Source organism: Monodon monoceros, unplaced genomic scaffold (assembly GCF_005190385.1).
Source record: "Monodon monoceros isolate NGI ecotype Baffin Bay Population unplaced genomic scaffold, NGI_Narwhal_1 Super_Scaffold_13, whole genome shotgun sequence".
Taxonomy (NCBI): Eukaryota; Metazoa; Chordata; class Mammalia; order Artiodactyla; family Monodontidae; genus Monodon; species Monodon monoceros.
The window spans coordinates 84,873,864-84,901,136 of NW_021703769.1; the positions used below are offsets into that span (position 1 = coordinate 84,873,864).

The window sequence follows — 27,273 nt, forward strand, 5'->3', positions numbered from 1 at the left end:
CGGTGCATGTCTTGGGCTAAAGCCCAGAGAGATTCACAGATTATGTTAGTTTAAGAAGCGAAGCTAGGGCTTCCCTGGTGGCACAGTGGTTAAGAATCTGCCTGGCAACGCAGGGGACACGGGTTCGAGCCCTGGTCCGGGAAGATCCCACATGCCGCGGAGTAACTAAGCCTGTGTGCCACAACTACTGAGCCTGCGCTCTAGAGCCTGTGAGCCACAACTACTGAGCCCACACGCCACAACTACTGAAGCCCGCACACCTAGAGCCCGTGCTCTGCAACAAGAGAAGCCACTGCAATGAGAAGCCCGCACACCTCAACGAAGAGTAGACCCTGCTCGCCACAACTAGAGAAAGCCCGCGTGGAGAAACAAAGACCCAACACAGCCAAATAAATTAAATAAATAAATTTATTTAAAAAAAAAAAAAAGCAAAGCTACTGGGAGACTGTCCTTCATGTTTGGAAGTTTAGTCCTGGGAGAGGACGAACCCCAAAGACTTTGGGTTTAGGGACACCAGGCACAGCTGAAGGTAAGGACATTATATTAAAAACAGATTTAAAAACAAAACAGATTAAGCGAAAGTTCCCATAAAAAGCAGTCAGACTCCTGGCGCCCTTCTCTCACTGTCTCCCAGATGTGGGCACTCAGGAGATTAGAGGGAAATGTCTTGGAGAAACTGGCCCAAGATAAAAGATTTATGTATAGGCAGTTGGTGTCTTGCAACAAAAATGTCCTGCCAGGTTATCCTCTGTGGCCCCCAAATTGGCAAACCCTGCCTAGGCACAACAGATCCCAATGAGTTTGTTGAGGTGTCACTCTTAAACATAAATAGCCAAGACCCACCAGCTGTAGGAGGAATTACGTAATGGCAAAAACTAAAGCAAACAGCAAAGGGACCCATTTAAAATTAAAATCATACTTCATATTTTCAGAAAGTTCAGAAAGATATTTCTTCAGTGCAGCTAGGTAGGCTATATCAACTGTTATGGGCAGCCTGTTTATTTAGAGTCAGCGTCTATGCGTCTATGAGTGGGCTGTAAGTTTTTTGATTGGCCAATTCCATACTGCTCTAGTCATTGAGGATTCTGAATATCACTGCTTTTGTATGCTAAAAAACAAAAACAAAAGCTTTCAAAGAACAAAAGCGACACACACAATAAAAAAGTTATTTGTCATCCCAAGAACCAGAACAGTCATAACTTGATGAGAAAAGACAGCCAACAGACACCAACGCCAAGGTGACTCAGATGCTGGGATCACCTGATGGACTGCAAAGCAGCAATCGTAAGGCATGCTTCAACGAGCAGCTATGAATATGTACCCTTGAAGCAAGTGAAAAAAAAAATCTCAGCTGAGAAATAGAAGATATTAAAAAAATCAAGTGGAAATTATAGAACTGAAAAATACAAGAACAAAAACTAAAATTCACTGGACAAGCTGAAGAGCAGTTTGGAGACAACAGAAAAAAGAATCAGTAAACTTAAAGACATATTGTGAAATTATCCAATCTGAACAACAGAGAGGAAATAAGCTGGAAATAAATGAACATACTCTTAGGAATCTGTGGAACAATAACAAAAAATCTAATATTTGTGTCATCAGAGTCCCAGAAAAAGAGGAGAGAGAGTGTGGGGCAGAAAAAAAAAAAATTTATTAAAATATAATTGGCATTATATTAGTTTCAGGTGTACAACATGATTCTATATATATATATATATATATATATATATATAGCAAAGTGATCACCACACATAGTTACAAGCTTCTTTTTTTCTTGTGATGAGAACTTTTAAGATTACTCTCTAAGCAATTTCAAATATATAATAGAGTATTATTAACTATAGTCACCATGCTGTACATTACATCCCCAGGACTTATTTATTTTATAACTGGAAGTTTGTATTTTTTACCCTCTTCACCCGTCTCCCCGATCCCTTCCCAGCCTCCATCAATTTGTTCTCTGTATCTATGAGCTCATTTTTGTTTGTGTTATGTTTTAGATTCCACATATAAGAGATCATGAGGTATTTGTCTTTCTCTGTCTGACTCATTTCACTTAGCATGATGACCTCAAGATCCATCCATTTTGCTGCAAATGGCAAGACTTCCTTCTTTTTTAATGGCTGAATAATATTTCATTATGTATATAATATTCCATTATATATATACCGACACACATATACATGGAGTCCTTGCTTTATCCATTCATCTATCAGTGAACACTTAGGTTGCTTCCATGTCTTGACTACTGTAAATAATGCTGCAATGAACATGGTGGATATATCTTTCTGAGTTTTCATTTTATTTGGATATGTATCCAGAAGTGGGATTGCTGGATCATACGGTAGTCTTATTTTCAGTTTTTTGAGGAATCTCCATACTGTTTTCCACGGTGGCTGCACCAATTTACATTCCCACCAACAGTGCACAAGGGTTCCATTTTCTCCACACCCTCACCAAAACTTCTCTCTTGTCTTTTGGATAATAGCCATTCTGACAGGTGTGAGGTGATATCTCGTGGTTTTGTTTTGCATTTCCCTGATAATTAGTAATGTGAACACCTTTTCATGTATCTGTTGGACATCTGTGTCTTATTTGGGAAAAAATATCTATTCGCATCCCCTGCCCATTTGGAAATCAGGTGTGTGTTTTTTGTTTCTTGGGGGTTTTTTTTGCTACTGAGTTGTATGAGTCCTTTATTTATTTTGGATATTACCTGCTTATCGAATATATGATTTGCACTATTTTCTGCCATTTGGTAGGTTGCCTTCTCATTTTGTTGATGATTTCCTTAGCCGTGCAGAAGCTTTTTAGTTTGATGTAGTCATACTTGTTTATTTTTGATTTTATTGCCTTTGCTTATGGTGTCAAATACAAAAAATCTTCATCAAGACCTATGTCAAGAAACTTAACACATTTTCTTCTAGGAATTTTATGGCTTCAGGTCTTACATACAAGTCTTTAATCCATTTTGAGTTGGCTTTTGTGTATGGTGTAAGATAGTGGTTCAGTTTCTTTTTCTTTTTCTTTTTGTACGAGGTGACCCAGTTTTTCCAGCACCATTTATTGAGGACACTGTCCTTTCCCCATTGTATATTCTTGGCTCCTTTGTCATAAATTGACCATATATGTGTGGGTTTATTTCCTGGCTCTCTATGCTGTTCTATTGATCTAGGTATCTGTTTTTATGTCAATACCATGATGTTTTGATTAATATAGCTTTGTATATAGTTTGAAATCAGGAAACCTGATGCCTACAGCTTTGCTCTTGTTATTCAAGATTGCTTTGGCTATTTGGGGTTCTACTATGGTTCCATAAAAATTTAGGATTTTTTGTTCTATTTCTGTGAAAAATACCATTGAAATTTTGATAGGGACTGCACTGAACCTGTAGATCACTTTGGGTAGTATGGACATTTTAACAATATTGATTCTTCCAATCTATGAGCATGGAATATTTTTCTGTTTATTTGTCTTGAATTTATTTTATCAGTGTCTTAAAGCTTTCAGTATACAGGTCTTTCACGCCCTTGGTTAAGTTTATTCCTGGGTATTCTATTCTTTTTGATGCAATTGTAAATGGAATTGGTTTCCTTTATTAGTGTATACAAACACAACAGATTTCTGTATCTTGCAACTTTATCTAATTTGTGTATTAGATCTAAGAGTTTTTCTTGGAGTCTTTAGGGTTTTGTACATATAATATGTCATCTGCAAATAGGGACAGTTTTACTTCTTCCTTACAAATGGTGTGCCTTTTATTTCTTTTTCTTGCCTAATTGCTCTGTCTAGGACTTCTAATGCTATTTTGAATAAAAGTAGCAGGAGTGGGCATCCTTGTCTTCTTCCTGATCTCAGAGGAAATCTTTCACCTTCTCAACATTGAGTATGATGTTAGCTGTGGGCTTGTCATGTATGGCCTTTACTATGTGGGGGTCTGTTCCCTCTATACCCACTTTGTTGAGAGTTTTGATCATAAATTGATATTGAATTTTGCCAAATGTGTTTTCTGCATCTATTGAGGTGATCATATGAATTTTATTTTTTATTTTGGTAATGTGGTGTATTATGTTGATTGATTTGCAAATGCTGAACCATCCTTGCATCCCTGGAGTAAATCCCACTTTATCATAGTATATGATCCTTTTAATGTATTGTTGAATTCAGCTTGCTAGTATTTTGTTGAGGATTTTTGCATCTATTTCATCGGAAATATTGGCCTGTGGTTTTCTTGTGGCATTCCTGTCTGGTTTTGTTATCAGAGTAATGCTGGTCTTATAAAATGAGTTTGGAAGTGTTTCCTCCTCTTCAATTTTCTGCAAGAGTTTGAGAAGGACAGATATTAAATCTTTTTGAATGTTTGGTAAAATTCACCAATGAAGTCATCTGGTGCTGGATTTTTGTTTGTTGGGAGATTTTTGATTACTGATCCAATCTCTAGTAGTAATTAGTTTGTTCAGATTTTCTATTCCTTCATGATTCAGTCTTGGTAGGGTATATGTTTTTAGGAATTTATCCATTTCATTTAGGTTGTCCAACTTCTTGGAGTATAATTGTTCATAGTAGTCTTTTATGATCCTTTGAATTTCTGTGATATCACTTTTAACATCTCTTTTTAATTTTTGATTTTATTTATTTGAGTCCTCTCTTTTTCTTGGTGAGTCTAGCGAATGGTTGGCCAATTTTGTATATCTTTTTAAAAATCCAGCTTTTAGTTTCATTGATCTTTTCTATTGTCTTTTTTGTCTCTGCTTTATTTATTTCTGCTCTGATCTCTGTTATTTCCTTACTACTACTAACTTTGGGCTTTGTTATTCTTTTCTAGCTCTTTGAGGTGTAAACTTAGGCGGTATATTTGAGATTTTTCTTGTTTCTTGATGTAAGCATTTACCACTATGACCTTCCTTCTTAGAACTGCTTTTCCTGTATCCCATAAGTTTTGGTATGTTGTATTTTCATTTGTCTCAAGGTATTTAAATTTTTTCTTTTTATTTCTTCTTTGACTCATTTGTTGTTTAATCTCCACATATTTGTGATTTTTATAGTTTTCTTCTTGTAGCCGATCTCTCAGTTTTATATCATTGTGGTAGGAAAATATACTCGATCTGATTTCAATTTATTGTCCTAACTTTATTAAGACTTGTTTTGTGGCTTAACATATCATCTATCCAGGAAAATGTTCCATGCGTACTTGAGGAGACTGTATATTCTATTGCTTTTGGATGGAATTTTCTATATACGTACAAGTCCATCTGGTCTAACATGTTATTTAAGGCCAATGTTTCTTTATTGATTTTCTAGCTGGATGATCTCTCCCTGGGTGGAAGTGAATTGTTAACATTCTGTACTATTCTTGTTGTCTATTTCTCCCTTTAGATTTGTTACTATTTGCTTTATATATTTAGGTGCTCCTATACTGGGTGCATAAATATTTACAAATAAATTCTCTTGTTGAAGTGACCTCTTTATCATCATGTAATAATCTTTTTTTTGTCTCTCATATACAACCTTTGTCTTAAAGTTTATTTTGCCTAACTATCCCAGATTTCTTTTGGTTTCCATTTGCATAGAATATCATTTTCCACCCCTTCACTTTCAGTCGGTGTGTATGCTTACATCTGAAGTGAGTATCTTGTAGGCAGCATACAGGTGTGTCTTATTTTTCTATCCATTCAGCCACTCTGTTTTTTGACTGGTCTATTTACATTTAAAGTAATTATTGATAGGTATATACTTATATCATTTTTGTTAATTGTTTTCTGGCTGCTTTCTAGTTACTCTGTTCCTTCTTCTCTTGCTCTCTTGTGTATCTACCATAGGTTTTCGCTTGTTGTTACCATGGGGCTTACATAAAACAACTTATATTTATAACGGTCTATTTTAAGTTGATAACAACTTAAGTTTGAATGCATTCTAAAGCTCTGCATTTTTACTTCCCCTCACCACCATGCTTTATATGTTTGATGTCACAATTTACATCCTTTAATCTTGTGTATCCTTTAACAAATTATTGTGGTTATAGTTGTTTTTACTTCTTTTGTATTTTAGCCTTCATACTAGCTTTAGAAGTGATTAACCCACTGCATTTACAACATTAGCTTATTCTGAATTTTACTGTATATTTACCTTTACCAGTGAGATTTGTGCTTCCATATGTTTCCTGTTACTAATTACTGCCCTTTCGTTTCTGCTTAAAGACATCCTTTTCACATTTCTCTTAAGACTGGTCTAGTGGTGGTGATCTTTTTTAGCTTTTTCCTTTATCTCTTCTTCAATTTTGAATGACAGCTTTCCAGGTAGAGTATTATTAGTTGGAGAGTTTTTCCTTTCTGTACTTTGAATATATCACGCCACGCCCTTCTGGCCTGCAAAGTTTCTGTCAAGAAATCTGCTTATGGGCTTATGACTATTGACAGCGTAACAAGTTGTTTTTCTCTTGCTGTTTTTAAGATTCTCTTTGTCTTTAACTTTTGACATTTTAATTATAACGTGTCTTGCTGTGGGTCTCTTCGGGCTCATCTTATTTGGAACTTTTCGGGATTCCTGGGTCTGGATGTCTGTTTCCTTCCCTGGGTTAGGAAATTTATAGCCATTATTTCTTTGAATAAGTTCTCTACCTCTTTCTCTCCCTTCTCCTTCTGGGACCCCCAACAGTTGAATGTTGGTCTGCTTGACGTTGTCCCGTTAGTCCCTTAAGCTATCTTTACTCTTCTGTATTCTTTTTTTCTTTTTGCCACTGTGATTGGGTGAGTTTCACTGCTCTGTCTTCAAGTTCACTGATCCTTTCTTCTGCTTCATCTAGTCTTCTGTTGAACTCCTGGACTGTAGTTTTCATTCAGTTCTGTGACTCCTGTTTGGTACTTCCTTACACTTCCTGTCTCTCTGTTGAAGTTCTCACTTTGTTCATCCATTCTTCTCCTGAGTTTGATGAGCATCTTTATGACCGTTATTTTGAACTCTTTTGAGGTAAATCACTTATCTCTGTTTCATTAAGGTCTTTTTCTGAGGTTTTATCTCGTTCTTTCATCTGGAACATATTTTTCTGTTTCTTCATTTTACTTGACTCTTTGAGTTGATTTCCATGCATTGGCTACAGACTGGGAGAAAATGTTTGCCAACCACATATCTGATAAAGGTCTTGTATCTAGAAAATGTAAAGGGCTCTCAAAACTCAACAGTAAATACAAAACATTCAGAACGTAGGTAAAAGATGAGGACATATCAGAGAAGAGACACGGATGGCAAGTCAGCACACAAAAAAGATGTTCAACAACATTAGACATGAGGGAAATATAAATTAAAACCATAATGAGGTATCAATACACACCATTACAACAACCAAAGTAAAAACTAGCAATAACACCAAATGTTACTGAGGGTGTGGAGAAATTACATCTTGCATCCATTGCTGGAGGGAATGTGAAAAGGTGCAGTCGCTCTGAAAAAACAGTTGAGCAGTTCCTTACCCAGCCCAGCAGTTTTACTCCTGAGCATTTATCCCAGAGAAATGAGAACCTAAGTTCACACCAAAACCTGTATGAGGATTTTCATAGTAGCTTTATTTGTAATAGCCCCAAACGAGAAACAGCCTAAATGTCCTTCAACAAGTGAGTGGCAAACAAACTCTGGCACATCATCTATACAATGGAATACACCCAGCAATGCAAAGAAACAAACAATTGACACAGTAACAACTTGGTCGGATCTCAAGGAAATTATTCGGAGTGAAAAAAGCCAATATCAAACGGTTACATAGTGTATGATTTCATTTATACAATATTCTCAAAAGGACAGGGCTGGAGAACAATTAGTGGTGCCAGGGGACAGGGATGGTGTTGGGTGTGGGGTGACTTACAGGGCAGTGCAAGGGTGGTCTTTGTAGTGGCGGGTCAGCTCTGTATCTTGGTTGTGGTGGTGGTTACCCAAATCTATACGCACGGGGTAAATCTGCAAAGACCTCACACGTACATAAATGAGTGTGTGTGAAAGCCAGTGGAAACCCAGTAAGATCTGTAGTGTAGTTAACATACTTGTACCAACAGACAGAACAGCTTCCTGGTTTTGATGCTGTGCTACAGGTGTATGAGATGTCACCATTGGAAGAGGGTGGGTGACTCTATGCACTGGTTTGTTTTGTTTTTTGACTTCCTGTGGCTCTATAATTATTTCAAATTAAACAAAACCCAAAAAATCTCCCAGAAGGTAGAACCAAAAGGCAATGCGGTGGACTGAGAAAAGATGCCAAGGATGCAGTGGTCAAAGGAGGAAACCCCTCAAGGTCCCCCATGACCCCCAGCACCTGCATCAGTTCCATACACTGTCCTCTCTCCCTCACAGTGGACGGACTGTCCATGGTGCTAGCCAAGACCATCCCTTCCATTAAGCAGTAAGCCTCACCCAGTTTTTAAATATACTTAAAAAAAATTTTTATTGAAGTAGAGTTGATTTACATTGTTGTGTTAATTTCTTCTGTACAGCAAAGTGAGTCAGTTATACATATATATATATTCTTTTTCATATTCTTTTCCATTATGGTTTATCCCAGGAAATTGAATATAGTTCCCTGTGCCCTACAGTAGGACCTTGTTTATTCATCCTATATATAATAGTTTGCATCTGCTCATCCCAAACTCCCAGTCCCTCCCTCCCCCACCTCCCTTCCCCCTTGGCAACCACAAATTGGTTCTGTGTGTCTGTGAGTTTCTGTTCTGTAGATAAGTTCGTTTGTGTCGTATTTTAGATCCCACATAGGAGTGATGGCATGTGGTATCTGTCTTTCTGTTTCCGACTTACTTGCTTAGTATGATCATCTCTAGGTCCATCCATGTTGCTGCAAAAGGCAGTATTTCGTTCTTTTTAATAGCGGAGGAACATTCCATTGTATATATGTCCCCCATCTTCTTTATCCATTCATTCATCTGTCAGTAGACATTTAGGTTGTTTCCGTGTCTTGGCTGTTGTGAATAGGGCTGCAGTGAACATAGGGGTGCATGTATCTTTTTGAATTAGAGTTTTGTCTGGATATATGCCCAGGAGTGGGATTGCAGGATCCTACGGTAGCTCTATTTTTGGTTTTCTGAGGAACCTCTGTACTGTTCCCCACAGTGGCTGCAGATTTACCCTCCCACCCACAGTGCAGGAGGGGCTTCCCTGTTCTCCACCCCATCCTCACCGTGTGTTATTTATGGACTTTTAACGACGGCCATTCTGGCCCGTGAACCCCACCCCTTCTTACTCGGACGTGTTCTGGTCACTTTGTGTCTCCAGTGCATCACCAGTGCTTTCCTCCCCGCTGGACCCACAGACAAACTGTCGCGTCTCCCACCTCTTGGCACCGTACCCGCCACCCCTCCATCGCATAGCGGCTCCACAGTAAGATCTGCTGTTACAGAAAGGAGAGAGATGCTTCTTTGCACACCTGGTTATTGCATGTAAATTTCCAGCCTGCTGCACTATAGAGAGAGAGGGCTGGAAGTACAGATACCGTGATTATCTTGGGGTGGTGAGATCGAGTGACCTCTCTTTTCTTCTTTATGTTTAACTGTTTTCTAAAGTGTATGTTGTAAAAGTGTTGCTTTTGAGTTAAGGGAAAGTTACTATTCTATAAAACTCCATCAGTGCCCCCACGACCCACCGCCCAACTCTAATTCCTTTACGCTTGCAAGGCGGGCACCCGAGCCTGACTCAACCGACCCCCTGGGCCTGCAGCCCCGCCGCGGCCCCAGCTCTGACCGCCAGGGGCGCCTACCTGCCCCTCGGGCGGGGGCTAGAGTGGTCCATGCGGGTCCCTTGGGAAGGAAGCCCCTGGCCTGCTCCCCCCTCACCCAACGTGCCAACTCCTACTTGCCCGTCAAGGTCTTGAGCACTGGCCTCCCCCAGGAGATTCCTGCTCCACGAGGGATGTCACAGCCCCGCCTCTGCTCCCCAGCGCTTGGTCAGTGCGCGGTGGATTATCAGGTCAGTGACTGCGTCTTCCAGCAGCCCTCAGGCCAGGCCTCCCGCACTGGCCCCTCCATGCCTTTCCTGCCCCCTTTTCACCCCCTCCCTCCCTCTGTCCTGACGTGTATGGAGTTCATCACTGGCCTCTCTGCATCCTGGTTTTCTGGCCGCTCAGCCCAGGGGGAGCCCCGCAGGAGACGGCAGGGGGGACAGGGGTTGGGCCCGCGTCCCCAGCTCCCTCTGTGGGGTCGCCTCGGGCTGGCGGCCCCCCACTGGAGGCCCCTCCTCGGGGCCCTGGTGGGCTCTCTGCACAGCTGCTCCTCCCAGCATCTCCCCTCATCCCAGGGGGCCGAGATGCACTGCCAGCTGGGCTGCTGCTGACCCCCGGGGTCCCCTACACCCTCTCTCCGGAAATGGTCCTTTTAGGCAAACCCCCTTGAATAACTCTATTTGGAGCATCACCTCTTTCCTGTTGGGACTGTGACTCTCGGAGGCAGGGACAGGTTTGTTGATGTCTCCAGGATGTCTGGTACACAGCAGGTGCTCTGTTAACTGTGTGTTGAATGAATGCATGAATGAAACCTCAGGACCACGTCTTGGGTTTTCTGCTGTTTGTGCTCTGTGGTCCCCTCTAGAGCGAGGACATGTGAGGCTCGGCCACGCATTTGGCCTCTGTTCTCAGATGGTCCTGATTCTTCTCCCCACCCTGTGTCCCCGCCCTTTGCCCCTGTGGATGGAGTGGCCTGTCTGCACCTTGACTTTGAGCTCAGCCATGTGACTTACTCTGACCATGGGGGGCTTGCTCTCTTGGCCATCACCTGGGCCAGTGTGTGGAGGACGAGGGCCTCAGTCCTCCCAGCACCCCCCAGATACATGGATGGGCTGACCAAGATCAGCAGAACTGCCCCGGTCACGTGAGCAATAACGTGTGCATGGTGGTTGTTTGTTACACGGCACTGTCGGACCGACAGAGGTGACAGATACAACCCCACGTGCCATTCGGGGACCCAGTGCAGTACAGGGGGGGCAGGTGCAGCATCCCCACTGAGATGCAGAGAGGTCAGCGGTCTTCTGGGGTCGCACGGTCACAGGTGGCAGAGCCTGCTTTGGGCCCATGCTTTCGGCTTCCACATGCCACATTTCACAGACCTACAAGAGCTGCCCGTGGGGAAGCTGGGCCCTGGCCCCAGCACAGGGCGTGACTCGCTCTGGCAGACCTTCATTCTGGGCTCTGAGCTCACTTCTGAGCCCCCAAGGCTGCTGACCTCTCTCCACTTTGTAGTGTCCACCCACCATCCTCACCGTGGCTTCCTTTTTCCAGACCAAACACCCCTTCTAGGAAGCCTTCCAGGCTCTTCCCAGGCAGGGGTTCCCATCCTTCCCCGGGCCTCCTGGGCCCTGCGCCTCCCAGAGCTGCGTCACCTGCCTCTGCTTCCAGTGCCCTTCTGGCCCGTGAGCCTCTCCAGAGTTGGGGCAGCGTCGACCCCTCCCTGGGCTTCAGTAGGGCTTAGCACAGAGCCCCGCACACAGGAGGGGATCAGTAAGCGTGTACGTCCTGTGCGTCTACTCTTGCTAACTCCACTGTGACCACCTTCGAGCAAGGGCACGGTGACATACAGGTCTGTGCCCTGGGACTGGCCCAGCGTCCAGCAGTGGGAGCCACGTCTGTCCAACCCGGGGTGTCCCTGGGACCCCTGCTCGGGGCAGGGCTCTCGGTAGTGACGTGTCCCTCCCCGATGCCTGGCCAGCTGGCGCCTCCGTCCTGTGGCCGTCGTTCTCTGGTTCCCTATAGCCAGTGCTATCTCCTCAGTGACAGGGAACAGCAGCTGAGGCCTGACCCCACTTTTGTCCCACGGCCAGGACTGTCACCACTTACTGCGTGACCTTGGGCGAGGCAGGCCCCTCTCTGCACCTCCACCCAGCCTCCAGCCCCGGGGCCTGCCTCCCCTGCCTGCCCGCGCTGCCCTGGGCACGGCCTCGTGGTCTCCAGCCCCCTCACGTGTAACGGTGCCCCTGCACTGTCACCCCCATGGCTGGAGCCGGGGGAGCCTGGGGCCTGTCGGGTCGAGGGGCAGCGTCCTCAGAAGTGGCCCACTCTGGAGGGGCTCAGTCGAGGGGGCCCGTGCGGAGGCCCCACATGCAGGACCTTGACGGGGTCACCTGGGTGCAGAGGCCAGGACGGCGGCCAGCCCGCAAGAGACAGACCCGCCGTGGCCCGGCACCGGCTACTGCACAGGCTCTAAAGGTGCCTAAAGTGAGATCGCCATGGAGGGAAGGGGGGAGCAGTCTGTCAGCAGGGGCGTGCAAGGAGGGCTGCTGACCCGCCGCTTCCAGCCCTGCCCCCTTCTCCCCTCTCTGCCCCCCATGCCTGAACCCCGCTTCCAGCCTCTGCTCCGGGTCTGGCCGCTCTCCGGCTCCCCATTGCTTCCGGGCTCAGTCCCAGCTCCCACTCGTGCCTGACCAGGTCTTTGTCAGAGACAGACTGGGCGTGGGTTTGCCCTGGACTGGGGTGGGGGGGGGGGTAGGAAGGAGAGGAGAGCCCCTACCCCTGCGAGGTAGAGAGCTCGGATGGAAGATCTGACGCGTCCAGCGGGAGGGTCAGTGGCGGGTCACCTGTTCCCTGCAGGGCCCGCCTTGGAGAAGGTGCTTCTGCAGGACGCAGGACTGGGGTGGGTGCAGGTCCTCCACTGTGCTGACAGGTGGCCTCAAGGCCCAGAAATGGCTTCTCACCCTAAAAGCCTTGCTCTGGCTCCTGAGGGAGGGTACCTGTGGCAGCACTGCTCTGGATGGAGCCACCGAGGGGGACCCTCCGTGAGCTCGGGGTCGGGGTCCGGGCTTCTCGGGAGATTCTGAACAACCTGGCACTGTTCATACCTGCGGCGTCGGGATCTCAGGGCACTTTCCCCGTAGTGGGGGCTCCAGCCACGGGAGGGGCCCCTCCAACCCGCTCGAGCTCGCCCCACTCACACGCAAACCCCACCATCCATACACACCCGTCAGCTTCCCGGGTGTGTGCACAGACACCAGTCACACACACCGTCGGACACACTCACTCACCCCCCCGGTGCCCACCTCCCTCCCCTGCCCCTTCCACACCGAACCTCAGAACCGCTGGAGTTCCCCACACAGGGCTGGCTGCCGTCACTCCCAGGGACCCGCCTGTGACCCCAGCGCCACCCCTAAACCAGACATCTAAAACCCCCAAATCTTTCCCTAAATCCCACAGTAAAAACCCACTACAAACAAGTATTGGGATTTTTTTCCTTTGCAGAATTTTTTTTTTAGTGGACATAGTCTTTTTTTTCTTTCTCGTTTTACAGCAAACATTGCAAATATAGAAATATTTTTCTATACAACAGGACGACAGGAGCACACACAGCCCCCAGCCACCCCCGAGCCGTCCCCAGGCACAGCCCCCCTCCTCGAGTCCCGCAGGGCTACGGGACCTTCCTGGAGGCCACTCGGCTGCCTGCCTTTGCTCTGCCCCTCTTTGGTGGCCTCCGGAGGCGGCAATGAAGAGACAGTCCACAAAAAACCACGGACGGAGATCATGCGAGGAGCCAGGTGGCCACGCCGGCCACGCCCCCCAGGTCTAGTGTTTTATCTTTTTAAGAGAACTTTACTTTTAATATATTTTTTTAAAAAAGAAAATAGCGAGAGAAGAGAGGGAAAGAAAGAAAGCAGAGAAGAATCAAAAGAGAGAATAGATAATGGAAAAAAAACCCCACCCCCCCATCCCTAAGACACAGTTTTTCGAAGTCCCTTGTGGGTGTGTCTGTGTGGGGGGTGTGTCTGTGTGTGGGGTGTGTGTGTGTCTGTGTGGTGTTATGTGTGTGTGTGTGTGTGTGTGTGTGTACGGGCCCGCTCACACCGGTGAGAATGACTCAGGGCAGGTACACGTGCTTGGCCACGGTTCACCTCCCGTTCATACTGTCAGTGCCCCCTCCCCACTTCCTCTGCAAAGCCCAGGGCTTTAACAGCTGCTAGCATGTGTGTGTGTGTGTCCCGTGGGTCTCTGGGTTACAAACAGCTGCAGTGGCTCTTGTGTCCTTTTTGGTCCAGTGGGCATCACGAGTTTCGGGGGGGGGCGCAGGCACCGGACGCCTGGCGGGGGGGGGGGGGGGGGGCCCGGGACTTGTGCTGTGCGGACACGCCCTTCCAGTAGTCCAGGATGTCGTGCAGGTCCTCATCTTGGGCGAACTGGACCTTCTTGCGCAGGGCGTGGCCGGCCGCCACGAACTCCCCATTGTCCTTGTGCCGCCAGCGGCTCAGTCTGAAGCGCCCCCAGATGCTCTGGGAGGCCCTGCAGGTGTATTCAGGGCTGGAGGAGTAGCTCAGGTTATGGTACTGCGGGGACAGCTGCGAGTAGGCCAGGTCGCGGGGCCGCGGCCGGGTCAGCGGCTCCAGGATGGACGCCTTGCGGCCGCCGGGGCCCTCGTGGGGCAGGGGCGTCTCGGCGGAGTGGGAGCCGGGGTACGAGTGCCGGTGCTCGCCGTACTGGCGGCTCTTCTCAGCCTCGGCCCGCAGCACAGCGGCCGCGGGGGTCACAGTGAGGATGGCGTCGGCCGCGGGCGAGCTCTTCTCGATGTACTTGGCCTCGGCGGCCGCGGCCTTGTGCGCCCCGGCGGCCTCGGCGCGGTAGGGCCGCGGGCTGCGCGCGGAGCCGCTGGACGAGGTGCTGGCGCGCGGGGCCCCGGGGGCGGCCTCCGTGCTGTGATGCCGCTGCAGGCTGTGGCTGAAGGCGTCCTTGTAGGCGGGCGCCAGGAAGCCGTGCTTGCCGGCCAGCGGCTCGGACAGCAGCACCAGCTGCGGCTCGGCCGCGGCCCCCGCCCCCGCCTTGCCGCCCTGGAAGGAGGTGGACTCGGACTTGAGAGCGTCGATGCAGTTGTTGATGATCTGGTTGACCTTGTCCACCTCCTTGGCGATGGTGGAGATCTCGGCCACCGAGCTCCGGCTGTCGGGGCCCGGCCCCCCGTCCCTGCGCTCCGCCTGCCCCCCTGAACGCACCTCCAGGTAGCTGCCCTTGCTGGCCTTGGGCGTCTCGCCGCCCTCCGCCAGCTTGTACTGCTCCAGCTCGCCGGCGGCCGCCGGCAGGTACGGGACGCGGGTCACGGCCTCGGGGCCCAGCAGCGGGCCCTGGGACAGCGGGGCCAGGCCGGGCGCCTCCATCTCGGGCCCGTACTTGAGCTCGATGACGGTCTTCTGGAGGCTGCCGGCCGCGGCCGCCGAGGCGGCCTTCTGCTGCTGCTCCTCCCGGCGCCGGCGCCGCCGCAGGCAGTAGTAGACGGCACCGAGCACCAGCACCATGCCGAAGAGGCAGCCCAGGACGGTCATGATGTAGCGGGTGGCCGTGGAGGAGCCGGGCATGGGGCCCGGCGGGCTGGGCGGCTTGGGCAGGCAGATGGTGAGGCAGGTGTGGTTGCGATGCAGCCCCGAGCTGGTGGAGACCACGCAGTAGGTGTAGTTGGTGAGCGCGTAGAGGTTGGTCAGGCGGATCTCCTCCTGGGCCCGGGTCAGCCTGGACACGGTGGACGACCTGCTGTTGTTGAAGTGCTCCAGCGTGTACATGCGGTTGAACGGGCTGGGCAGCTGGACCGTGATGGTGGCCGAGTTCTGCGTCAGCTGCGTGACCTTCATGAGCGGGCGGGCCTCGGCCTGCGGGGCCAGCGTGGGCAGGGCCACCAGCGGCGTGGTGCCGTCGCCGGAGAAGCACTCATCCTCGGTGCAGGGGCCCTCGCTGGGCTCCGCGGGCGGCGCGGGGGGCGGCGGCGAGCGGCCGGGCGCCGGGCGGGTCTCGGCCGCGTAGGAGGCGTCGGTGCACACGGACTGCAGCTTGCTGAGGACGCCGCGCTGGCCGTGGCGGCCCTGGCCCAGGAGGGAGTAGCCCGAGTAGAGCGGCGGCGACTCGCACTGCACGCGCTCGTAGGTCTGCGTGGCGTTGGTGAAGGCCGCCAGCCAGCGGAGGAAGCCCAGCAGCTCGCAGGAACAGTAGAAGGGGTTGCTGTAGAGCTCGCACACGGACAGCTTGGCCAGGCCCGCGAAGGTGGCGCTGTGCAGCCGCTGGATGCGGTTCATGGACAGGTCGACGTTGACGATGTTGGGGCACTCCCAGAAGGCGCCGGGCGCCACCACCTCGATGAGGTTGGCCTGCAGGTACAGGTACTCCAGCTTGCTCAGGCCGCGCAGCACGCCCTCCGTCAGGTTGCGCAGCCGGTTGTAGCCCAGCTGCAGCACCTGCAGGTTGAACTGGCCCGAGAAGGCGCCGTCCTCGATGTAGCCGATCTCGTTCTTGGTGAGGTTGAGGTACGTGAGGTTGCCGAAGCGGCTCAGCGCGGCGTACTGCACGCTGCGGATGCGGTTCTCGTTCAGCCGCAGGTCCACGACGGTGCTGTTGATCTGCTGCGGGATGGCCTCGTAGGGCGGCTGGTTCTGGCTGCAGATGGCCAGCCACACGAAGCCCTTGTCGCCCTCGATCAGCCAGCAGTCGCCACGCACCAGCCCGCCCGCGAGCAGCAGGGCGGCCGCCGCCACGCACGCCCAGGCCCACGGCGCAGCCTGCCGGCACCCGGCCATCGGGACCAGCCCTGCGGGAGCGCCCGCTCGGCCTGCCCGGGGGCACGGGGTGGCGGGAGGGGAGGGCGCCCGCGCTCTCAGGGGCGCGCCGGGCCGAGCCGCATGGCCGGGCGGCCCGAGTGCTGGGGGCGGGGGGAGCGCCTCCCTCACGGCCAGCCGCCTCTCGCCATCCGCCGGCGTCCTGCCGGAACCGGGGCCTCCTTCCCCATCGGCCCGGGCGTCCTCCAGCTCCAGCCGGTCCTGCTGCAAGACAAGAGGGGAGAGGGCGGTCAAGTGTGGCCCTGGGCCCAGCCCCGCCGAGCTGCCCCGTGTGACGCAGAGGTGCACCGGGCAGTGAGGGAGGAAACGCAAGGGGGCTCAAGGCCAGACCGCAGGCTGACCTCTGTGACCTGAAGCGGGAAGCGTGGGCTGAGCCCGAGCCCCACTTCCGCCACCTCACCAGTGACCCCATTTGTCAGACGAGCAAACCGAGGCCCAGGAACAAGGCTAAAGGCGCTTGGCTGACTGCTGCGCAGGAGCCTTCCAGAGCCCCTCTCAAGTGAGGAGCCAGGACAGCGAGGTCCTGGGTCCACGTTCTCGGGCAGTGTGACCCGGGTACCTCGTGCCCCTTCTGGGCCTCCGCTTCCCCACATGAGCCGGCTGGACGCTGTCTGTAGCTTTCCATCTGGCTCCGGGGACCCACGTCGGTGGGCCCTGGCAGAAAGGCCTGGAAGGACTGTGCCTCCCCCTCTTCGCCAGGCTCCGATGAGCGCACCTGGGCAGCCCTCCGGGATGAAGCCGGTGCCTGTGGGGCGGTGTGGCTCATGCGCCGCTGGCTTCTGCTGCTCCTGGACGCGCCCCCCTCCCTCTCCGCCCCAGCCCCGGCCAGTGCGGGACTCACCCCTCTGCCCCTCGTATTTCTCCCGCAGGACAGACAAATGGGTGTGTGTTTGCCGGTTACTCTTTGGAGTTACCGCGGCCTCTGTAACGCTCTGTGGCCTGGCGGGCAGCCAGCTGAGTGTATTTCACTGATATTGACGTTTGCGACTAGCCTGCACTGAGGTGGTTTAAATTAGGAGAAAAAAAAAATGATGTGAAATGGATTTTTCCCCCCCTTTGGAAACTTCATGAAGAAAAGTTTTGATCTGGCTCCTGGGGCAGAGTCTTTCTGAGTTAGTTAAAGGGAGGGGAGAGCTCAGAAGGGGCTGGGAGAGTTCCTGTGGGGCCACAGCGGAACCCACCCAGGGCTCGGTCCAGAGTCGCTGTGTGACACCCAGCAAAGCACAGGGCCTCTCTGGACCCAAAGGGAAATGGCTGGGGGAGGGAGCAGCCTGGGGTTTGCCTGGGTCTCCCTCGCCTCAGGAGGAAGCCATGCAGGGGGATGCTGGTGTCCCTGCGTGGTCCATCTTGTGATGTGAAATCTACAATCCCAAGGGGCGTACTTGGAGTTCATCGCCATCACCACCTTCCAGCGCCTGTTGGCCTGTGCAGGTGCTGGGACTTAGGTCCCCCAGGTGCCCCAGAGGCCAAGAGCGGGCAGCCGGGCAGGCTGCAAGTGCGTCCAGGCGGAGTTTGGCGGTGGGGTGGTTGGCGGGGCAAGGCGCCAATCAGAGTCTGGCTCCGGCCTCCGGATGGACACGGACGGAGCAGCGAGCCCATCAGGGCAGGGCAGCGCCTGGACAAGGCTGATCATAATCACCTTTAATCTCTTGCTCAAAATAACTCAAAGTCAAGTTAAGGAGGATCACAGGACCTAAAGAACCCTTACCACAGGCAGGCGTGGGTTGGGGAAGACGGGCCCCAGGGCTGGCTCAGCCTCTCGCTGCCCCACGCCCAGGGTACCTGGGCACCAGGTGGCTGGAGAGCCGTGTGCACGCACACACAGGGCAGAGGTATGTTCCACACTTGCTGGGACTTACGTCAGCCCGTGTGCGTGGACCCGTGTGCCTTCAGATGGACGTGGCTCCGCCCGAGCGCTCGAGGGTGTGCGGGCCCCTGCGGTCCAGCCAGGCCTGCCACGCCCCCTCCCCACCGCCCGCCGTGCTGGCACCGCGGCCCTCCTCCCGGCGTGACAGTCTAGGAACTGCGCTCGGGGCTGGCACCTGTGAGCGGCAGGTGCCTCTGGAGCCCAGCCTTGCCTCTCCCCACGCCCCCATCAGGGGGCCTCCTCCATCGGGCCGGCCCTCACAATGAAGGATGGAGGAGGGCAGGGACAGGTCCCGGGGCACAATGAAGGATGGAGGAGGGCAGGGACAGGTCCCGGGGCTCCTATTGGGCCAGCCCGCCTTCAGCTCTGTGCCTCACACCTGGCCCTGGAGCCTGGGCCGGGCAGGTAGGGAGGGACACGGCCCTCCCTACCCGCCCGGCCGCAGGCAGGAGCATCGGCTAGGAGTGTGGGTGCCACCCTGGTGGCTGTCCCCCAGCCAGCATAGCCTCCGCCCCTTCTAGAGCCCCCCCCACCTCAGCCTGGCAAGGACCCCAGAGTTCTGTTGCACACCTCACATCACACAGGGGAAACTGAGGCCCAGAGGGCCTCCCCGAAGGTCGCACAGTGAGCCAGCCCGTCCTCCTGTGGAGGAGGCCCCTCAGGCCACCGTGTGCTGCGTCAGCAGGAACGCCCCGGTGGGGGGCCGGGATGCCGCCCCCGACGTCTAAGAGCCCCGTGAGGACTGCGGTCCTCGGGAAGCGGCTGCCCGGGGAACCGGCCGAGTCACCGAGAAAGGTTCTGAACTGACCACGGGGCCCGCTCATCCTCTCGTGCTCAGGACACTCATCACGCTCTCGCCCCGTCCACCCCTCGTTCACTCCCACACCCCTGCCCCCCCCTGCGCACAGCAAGCCTCTGGCCGCACAGCTGTTTCCAGGACACCTGCAGAGCGCGTGTGCTGGGGGCAGGGCGCAGAGACCTGTCCCCCAACCTGCCAGCACCCCAGACTCAGGGTCCCAGTACAGGTGGAGCCGCAGGGCGCTGGTCCCTCATCCTGCCCTCGCTGGTCCCCGGGCCCCATGCTTCAGAGAGATGCAGGGGTGGAGGCCACCTTCAGGGGGCCCCCGTGTCCCTGCGGCCCTCGGCACAGCCGACGTGTGCTCCCCGCTCCTGCATCGTCCCCCCTGGCTCCCGTCCCCACCCGCGGACTCCGCGATAGTCCAGACGGTCTATGTGTGTGCTGTCCAACAGGGCGGCTACTGGGCACAAGCAGTGGGGCGAGTGGTATTGAACACACAGGTCTAGAACCTTCCATAAAGACAGCAGCTTGACCTGAGCACCCTCAGGCCACGCCCCTCTCCCCTCTCCCCCATGATGCCGGCGTTCCATCCCCACCCCCGCCCCTCCAGGGCAGCATCCATCCCCGACAGCCCGAGCCGCCCCCCATCGAGGTTACTACTGACCTCTGTCCTGCCCGCTCCAAAGGGAACGCTCCTCTTTGTACCTTTTGCAGCCTCTCGGCGGCCCTTGGCCCAGGTAACCGGCCGCCCCTTCCTGGAGCACTTCCTGCTCTGGGTCTCTCCCGCCCTGGGCTCCTCCGCTAGCTGCTGGCCCCTCTGCCGGCCCACCTCCCTCGCCCTGACCTCTCACTGTCCCTGTGGCCAGGCTCTGCCCTCCCTTCCCCGCGGTGCTGTCACCCCTCCCTTGGCTGCAGTGCTCTCTCCACGCGCCTGCCCCACCCCGCCCGCCCACCTCGCCAACCTTGATGCCCTGGACCCCAGACTCACAGACGCAGCCGCTTCCCCCTCGAAGTGCGCAAGCCTCCTCCACCATGTTCCCCAAACCACAAGCCGGCGAGTCATCCTCGAGTCCCCTCTCCCTCCACCCCAAACCCAGTCCCGCAGCAACAGTGTCCGTTCCACCTCCAAAACTGGACCTTCGCCTCCCGCCACGCCCACCGTGGCCACCCCGGGCCAAGTTTCCCCATCCCTCGTGGGACAAAGGCCATCGCTCCAACCTTGTGGCACCCACGATCCCCCGCACAGCCAGAGGGACCTGGAGAGCCCTCACGGGATCCCACTGTCCCGCCCACAGCCCTGATGACAGCCATCCTTTCCTCCCATATGGGGAGCAAAACCCAGGGTCCCCACAGGGACCTGCAAGGTCCTGCCCCACCCGCCGCCGCTGCCCGTTCTCACCCCACCTCCCTGCACCCACCCCCTTCCCTCCAGCCACCGGGCCGCAGCACCCCTGCTCCCGCCTGGAGAGCTCGTCCTCCGGCCGTCCGATCAGAAGAGGCCCCTTCCTCTCCCCCGAATCCAGCAGCCTCCCCATCTGAACTCGTGCTCCCGGCCCCGTCACCCAGTTCCCATCTCTGCCCAGCACTCATCTCCCCGATGTTTCCCTTGTTTATTTTTTTAGATCCTCTCCCCGCTGGGATGTGAACTCCAGAGCAGGAGCCGTGGCCTGTTCGCTGCTGTGATATCCCAGGCCCCGACCAGCGCCTGGCACATGGGAGCAGCTCAGCAGGGAACGTCTGCTCCGTTTTCTCATCTGCAAAAACAGGGTAGAAGTGCCTCCTTCCCGAGGGCCGCTGCTTTCTCACAAACCCTTCCTTTGCATTTTGTCGGGCCAGCGGGAGCTGTCACTACCCTCTGGAGGGCCTCGGGCTGCCCGGGTTGCCTCTGGTCTGCAAATCCCAACACGCCCGATAGGACCAGCAATGTGTGTCCGACGTCCTCCCTCTGCCAACACCCCCCTGAACGCACGCCCAGGGGCTCTGTGCCCCCTGCGCCCCTCACCCAGGTGGACGGAGCCCCGAGCACAACAAGTCACTTTCAGAGCCATCACATCCCTACCCTCATGGCAGTCCCACAAGGTGAGGGGACAGGGACACCCACCCCGCCCTCCGGGCCCAGGTGAGAAGCCTGAGGCCCCACCAGTGAAGGGACCTGTGAGGTCCCAAGACTAGTCAGGTGGGAAGCCCACCGGGGCCACTCGGCCGCTGTCTCAACAGCCACCTCTATCACCGAGAGGACATACGACGGGGTCGGCATGTGTGAGGCTGGCACCGAGATCGTTCTGTCGCATCAACTCCAGAGCTCAGGTCGCCGATAATGAAATGAAGAAATATGGTGGTTCCAGGCTTTTAAACTCCTTACGACCAGATTTGCATAATCACCACGGCCATGTGGGAAAGGAGCACATCCGTCTAAAAAGACTGTTCCTCTCCCCGATCGCCAAGAGGCCGGGGCTGCTCTGAGGATTTTGCTAATGGACAGGACTTTCCACCTCCAGACGGACGCTCAGGCCGAGGGCCAGGGGCTCGGGGGAGGCAAGGACATTGGTGGGAAGTTATAGATGGATAACTTTTTGCCGTTCCAGCGTTTTGCCAACAGATCGTGTTCACTGCTAACGTTTGTCTGACTCTATAGCCTGGCTCTACTGCAGAGCCCACGGGTCATGACAGGCACCTCAGGCAGGCCAGGCCACGAGGCAGGCGGATGACCCCAACCAGCCAGACCAAGTGTGGGAGCGGGCTGCCCACCTGAAAGAGGCACGGAACCATCTCGGGCTTCAGGTTCCTGGGCCAGGACGAGAATGCTGGCTCAGCCGTGCTCTGGCTCTGTGGCCTTGGGCCAGTCACTCACCCTCTCTGAGCCCGTTTCCTCCCCTGTCAAATGGTAGGTCCCCCAAGGGTTACAGTGAGGCTGACATGGCCAGATTATGGAGGCCTCCAGTGTGTTGCCTGGTACAGGGGTGCTCTGTAGACCCTTGTATCCTGCTGCACCTGTGCCCCTGGCCTCGTGGATGGGGGAGGAATTCTAGGCAGTTGGGCGGGGTGGGGGGGGCAGCAAGCCGCCCACTCCGGGGGGTATACGGGGACCCCATGGGAGCCGTCCCGGGCTCAGCACCCACCTAGAACCTGCCCCACTGCCCGCTCCCTCCCTGTGTGTCCAAGGAGGCTGGCACGGGCTCGCATGGCAGGTGGTCCAGCAGTGCTGACTCAGCGGGGCTGGACCCTCAGGACTTGGCCACCGGGTCGGGTCTGGCAAACCCCTGACCTCAGCTGGCCCCGGCCTTGTCCTCTGGGAGGACATGAGGTGGAGGGACCAACCCCTGCACCCCGGCCCCCCACCCCGCAAGGATGCGGACGGTGTCGGCAAAGGTCGAAGGACGGGGCCCAGAAAGGGGCTGAGTGCCCGACACTCCTGCCAGTTGACCTTGGGTGGGTCCACGGGACCCCACTGGGCCTCAGGGCCCTCACCCTGCCCATCCAGAGGCTGTGACGAGCACGTCCTCCAGGATTCCCCATGTATTGAGCGCCTACTGTATACCGACCCGCTTCTCCCATGTCTGGGGAGGCAGGTATCGGCGTTACCCAACAAGCCGGCTGCGGAAACAGAGGCCCAGAGAGGGAAAGGCATTTATTTGCACGGCCAGAAACACGATTTTCCCAAAGTGAGGCCAGAGGACCACGGCATCTGCTTGTTAAAAAGGCCCCGGGAGGGGGCGGGGGCGCCTGATCCAGCGGAGGCTCAGGAAGGGCCCTGGGGCTGGGGTCTGTCTCCTGGGAAGATGCCATCCGCTGCATCCCTCCTCCCCCCAGGCCCGAGGCTCCAGGCTGCTCTGGAGTTAATTAGGGACCCAAACATTTAACGGTCTGCTGTGCTTCCACTGGGCATCTTTTTAAATTAAAAAACATGATGTACAGCATCGTTGGCGAGAAAAATCACTTTGCAGTGGCTTCCTGCTCGGTCGCTCGCAGGGACACGAGGGTGAGGGTGGCTGGCTGGCCGGCCTCCGGGGAGGAGGGATGACGAGAGACCCTCTCGAGGAACATGGGTCCACCCCACGCTGTGGACGCCTGGCACTGTTCCCCATCACACCCTCAGAGCCCCTGCAGCTAGGAAGTTCTATCTTTAGTCTGACCCGAACCTCCACTTGTTTTGAGGGAGGGCTGGTCTGAGACTGAAAGCAGAGACTTGCTGGATCTGCTCCTCCCGGTAGAACGCTGACAACCAAGAGCCCTTTCTGAGCAACCCCAAGCTCGGGTCCGTCCCCACCCTGAGCTCTGATCCCAGCCTGGCAGGAGGGCAGGGCGGCAGCGCAGGGCTCTGGAAGGGACCTTAGGGGAGACCGAGGCACGGGTCCGTCTCTGTCCTCCACCTCCCCAGACACTCACAGGGCCCGGTGACCATTTCCCACCCCCTTCACGGGGTCAGGCCTCTGCACACGTGCGCCCTGCATCACGTCCCGTTGCCATGGTTATTTAATCAACGCATACTTCCTGGCCACGATTAATTGTATTAAAGATTTGGGGCACGGTTTTGGAGTGGAGGTTATAAATGAGCAATTAGCCCTCAAACGCTAAATTAATAAGGGAAATAAAACACCAAGCAAAGTCAGTCGGAGAAGTCTCCGCAACGTAGTACTCAGGACACGTCGGCGGTGCCCAGGCCGGCCGTGCTGCAGGCTGCGCCTCGGTGCACCACGCACGGCTTACGGTGCCCTGTGGTCAGGGGGCAGCTCGGCACGGTGCCCTCAGCAACGGGGTGTTTCCACGTGGGAAACAGGAGAGCTGTCATCACACCGGGGATTCTGACCACCCAGCGACGCCTTCCCACGCCTAGGGCCCCCTCACGCAGCCAGGCATTCAGAGTGTACGTTGTCCCCGAGTCCACGGCTGGTACCGTCAGGTCCCAAGAGGCCGTGTCCTTCCAGGAGGCTCCCCTCCACCACCCATCCCTCACATGCCAAGCATTCGCCCCACGAAACCTGTCAGAGGCCGCTGCCTCCAGGCCCCCGTGTTCCCGGGATCGACAAGCCTTGCCGGGTCCGGCTAGGCTGTACGAACAAAACTGTGCACTGCGTGGCCTCAGCTCACACCCTGTCCTGCAGCTTCCGGAGGCGAGGCCAGCACCACGGCCAGGCCTGGGCCACAGACTCCTGTTAATCTGTGTGTCATCACATACAAATCACACACACACAGCTTGGGGATGCCGAGCTGTCCTGAGACCACACGTCTGCCTCTATCTGCATCTTTACATTTAACTCGCAATCCACCTGGAAAGTATTTCTCGGGTGTAAAGAAAGATAAAAATTGATGCCCCCCCAGACCCCCGGAACAGGCACCCAATCGTCCTCACATCTTCTGCTGAAGAATGCACTCCCTGCACTTGACCTGTGACGCTCCGGCCCGCACCCCGGCGGGAGTGTGCTTTCCACAGGGCACAGCTGGTCAAGCCTGTCCCCCTCCTCCCCCCTGCCACCCCGCACGGCTCCCCAGTTCCCCCCATGAGCCCACGTCTCCAGCGGGCCACCCAGGCCCGGCGATGGTGCCTGCCTGGCCCTCACCATTACTCCCCTTGTCCTACACGGCAAAGATTAACTTGCACTTCTTACATTTTCTCTGAGACGCTGTTTCCTCCGCCTGGAACCCTAACCCCACCCATCACCCCGACCACCCCCTGCCAAGCGTTCTCTGTTCAGACTCCAGGTTGGGGCTGGGGACTCCCCTCGGTAATCCCAAAGCTGCCCGTGCTGGCCCCACCGTGACCCCATACTGCAAAGACCAGACTCCCCTGTCTCTCCCCACCAGAGTCAGATCCCAGTCAATCACCCGTAAAGGAGGACAACCGTGTGTCATGATTTTCCTGGGATGCTCTCTATTTATGCCTCTTGTCCCAGAGTAATTATTAATAGATCCCCTTTCACTTGCAAATTATTCCCATTTGGGTGATAACTCGTTCCATGGTCACCCTCTAAGGAGGCCTCTGTCTGGGGACTATTCTGTTCCACTGACCACGCCCTATCCCGGACACACCAAAGCAGCACCGGCCAGACTGCCCGTCGTTAAAAGGTCTACAGATAACCAACGCTGGAGAGTGTGGACAACAGGGAGCCCTCCTACACTGCGGGTGGGAATGTAAGTTGGTGCAGCCACTATGGAGAACAGTATGGAGGTCCCTTAAAAAAAACTAAAAATGAATCTACCATATGATACAGCAGTCCCACTCCTGGGCATATATCCAGAAAAGACGAAAACTTTAATTCGAAAAGATCCATGCACCCCTATGTTCACAGCAGCACCGCTGACAATAGCCAAGACACGGAAGCAACCTAAATGTCTATCGACAGATGAATGGATAAAGAAGATGTGGTACATATATACAATGGAATGTTACTCGGCCATAAAAAAGAATGAAATAACGCCATTTGCAGCAACACGGATGGACCTAGAGATTGTCATACTAAGTGAAGTAAATCAGAGAAAGACAAATATGATATCACTTCTATGTGGAATCTAAAATAGGACACAAATGAACTTTTATGAAACAGAAACAGCCTCGCAGACATAGAGAACAGACTTGTGGTTGCCAAGGGAAAGGGGGGGATTAGCAGATGCAAACTAGTACATATATGATGGGTAAACAACAAGGTCCTACTGTAGAGCACAGGGAACTATATTCAACATCCTGTGATAAACCATAACGGAAAAGAATATGAAAAAGAATATACGTATAACTGAATCACTTTGCTGTACAGCAGAAACTAGCACAACACTAGATCAACTAGATCAACTAGACGTCAATAAAAAAATAAATAAATAAACCACTGTCTCTATAAGAAGCTTCCGTATCTAGGAGGCAAGGCATCCTTTGCACATTCTCCTAGGTCAACTTTTAGAACGATTTTATCTCGCTCTTCAAAACATGCCACCAAGGTGCGGACGGGAGTGCACTGAACCTAGAAGTTAATTTCGGAAGAGCCTTCAGGTTTCATAATATTCCAACACGGCTTATCTCACTATTCTTGTTTTCTCTGGTATCTCTCAGGAAAACTTTACAGGCTGCCTCACAATGATCCTAATTTTTTCCTGTAAATGCACTCCTAGGATTCCCATGGAGGTTTTTCCGTTGCCATTGTGACTAGGGCTGTTTATTTCATGATGTTCTCCGAATACCTGCTGCCGGTACAGATAAAACTATTGGTTTGCGCATGTCTGTGTTCGGTGCAGCCCAGTGCCTTCACCAAGTTCTCACATTAAATTATTTTTTCACTCGGTTCTTTTGGGTTTCTGAGGTCTCAAATCACATTGTCTGCAAATAATTACAATTCTTTCTTGTTTCCCATTTAATTCTGTTTCATGTCTTATTGCTACGTCCAGAATATCTGGACAAAGATAAAGGGCACTGTTGGGGTTTTTTGCATAGAAGTTTTTGAATTGGAATCATTAAAAATCTCATCATTTGGAATGACACTGGCTGTTGCATTGAGACACAGATTCTTTACTGTGATAGGTGTCTTTCTAGTTCTATTTTTAGCAGTTACTTTAAAATCAGAAAGTGGTGTTGGATTTTATCACATGCCTCTTGTCATTTACTCACACGGCATTATGGCTGAGCTGCTCATACTATGTGTTATGGTATTAATAGGTTTCTCTACTGTTAAGCCATCCCTGAATTCTTTCAATAAATCCTACATAATCATGGCAGATTCTCTAATATTTTGTGGGATTGAATTTGTCTGTGTCTTATTGAAGATTTTGGATCCACTATTCATGGGCGAGATCCCTCTGGGGTTTCATTTCCTGGACCATCTTCACAGTTTGGGTGGGGCTTGGGGCCCTTCTCACATCTACCTGGGATGATTTCCTCCAGACAGATTGCTTCTGATGGAGGCCTCCCGGTTCTATGAGCTCAGGGCCTCCACGGCAGATGTGCCCTGGACAGCCGTGTCAACAAATCCCATGTACCACTTTGTAAAGTGCATGGCCGTTTTATCAAGTGAAACGTCACCCCTGACTTGTCTTTTGCTCATTCCGGGTTTACACGAGTCAGGGTCGGCTCAGA

General features: G+C 53.2%; 1 protein-coding gene across 1 annotated transcript in view; it reads right to left on the reverse strand.

The window, feature by feature from the left end:
* Positions 1-14,007: 14,007 nt before the first annotated feature.
* The window catches only part of ELFN1 (extracellular leucine rich repeat and fibronectin type III domain containing 1), a 66,892-nt gene continuing 53,626 nt past the window's right edge, over positions 14,008-27,273 (reverse strand). The window contains exon 2 of the mRNA XM_029220877.1: positions 14,008-16,755. Coding sequence (XP_029076710.1) covers positions 14,008-16,512 — 2,505 coding nt within the window. The 5' untranslated portion in view covers positions 16,513-16,755. The remainder of the gene's footprint in view (positions 16,756-27,273) is intronic.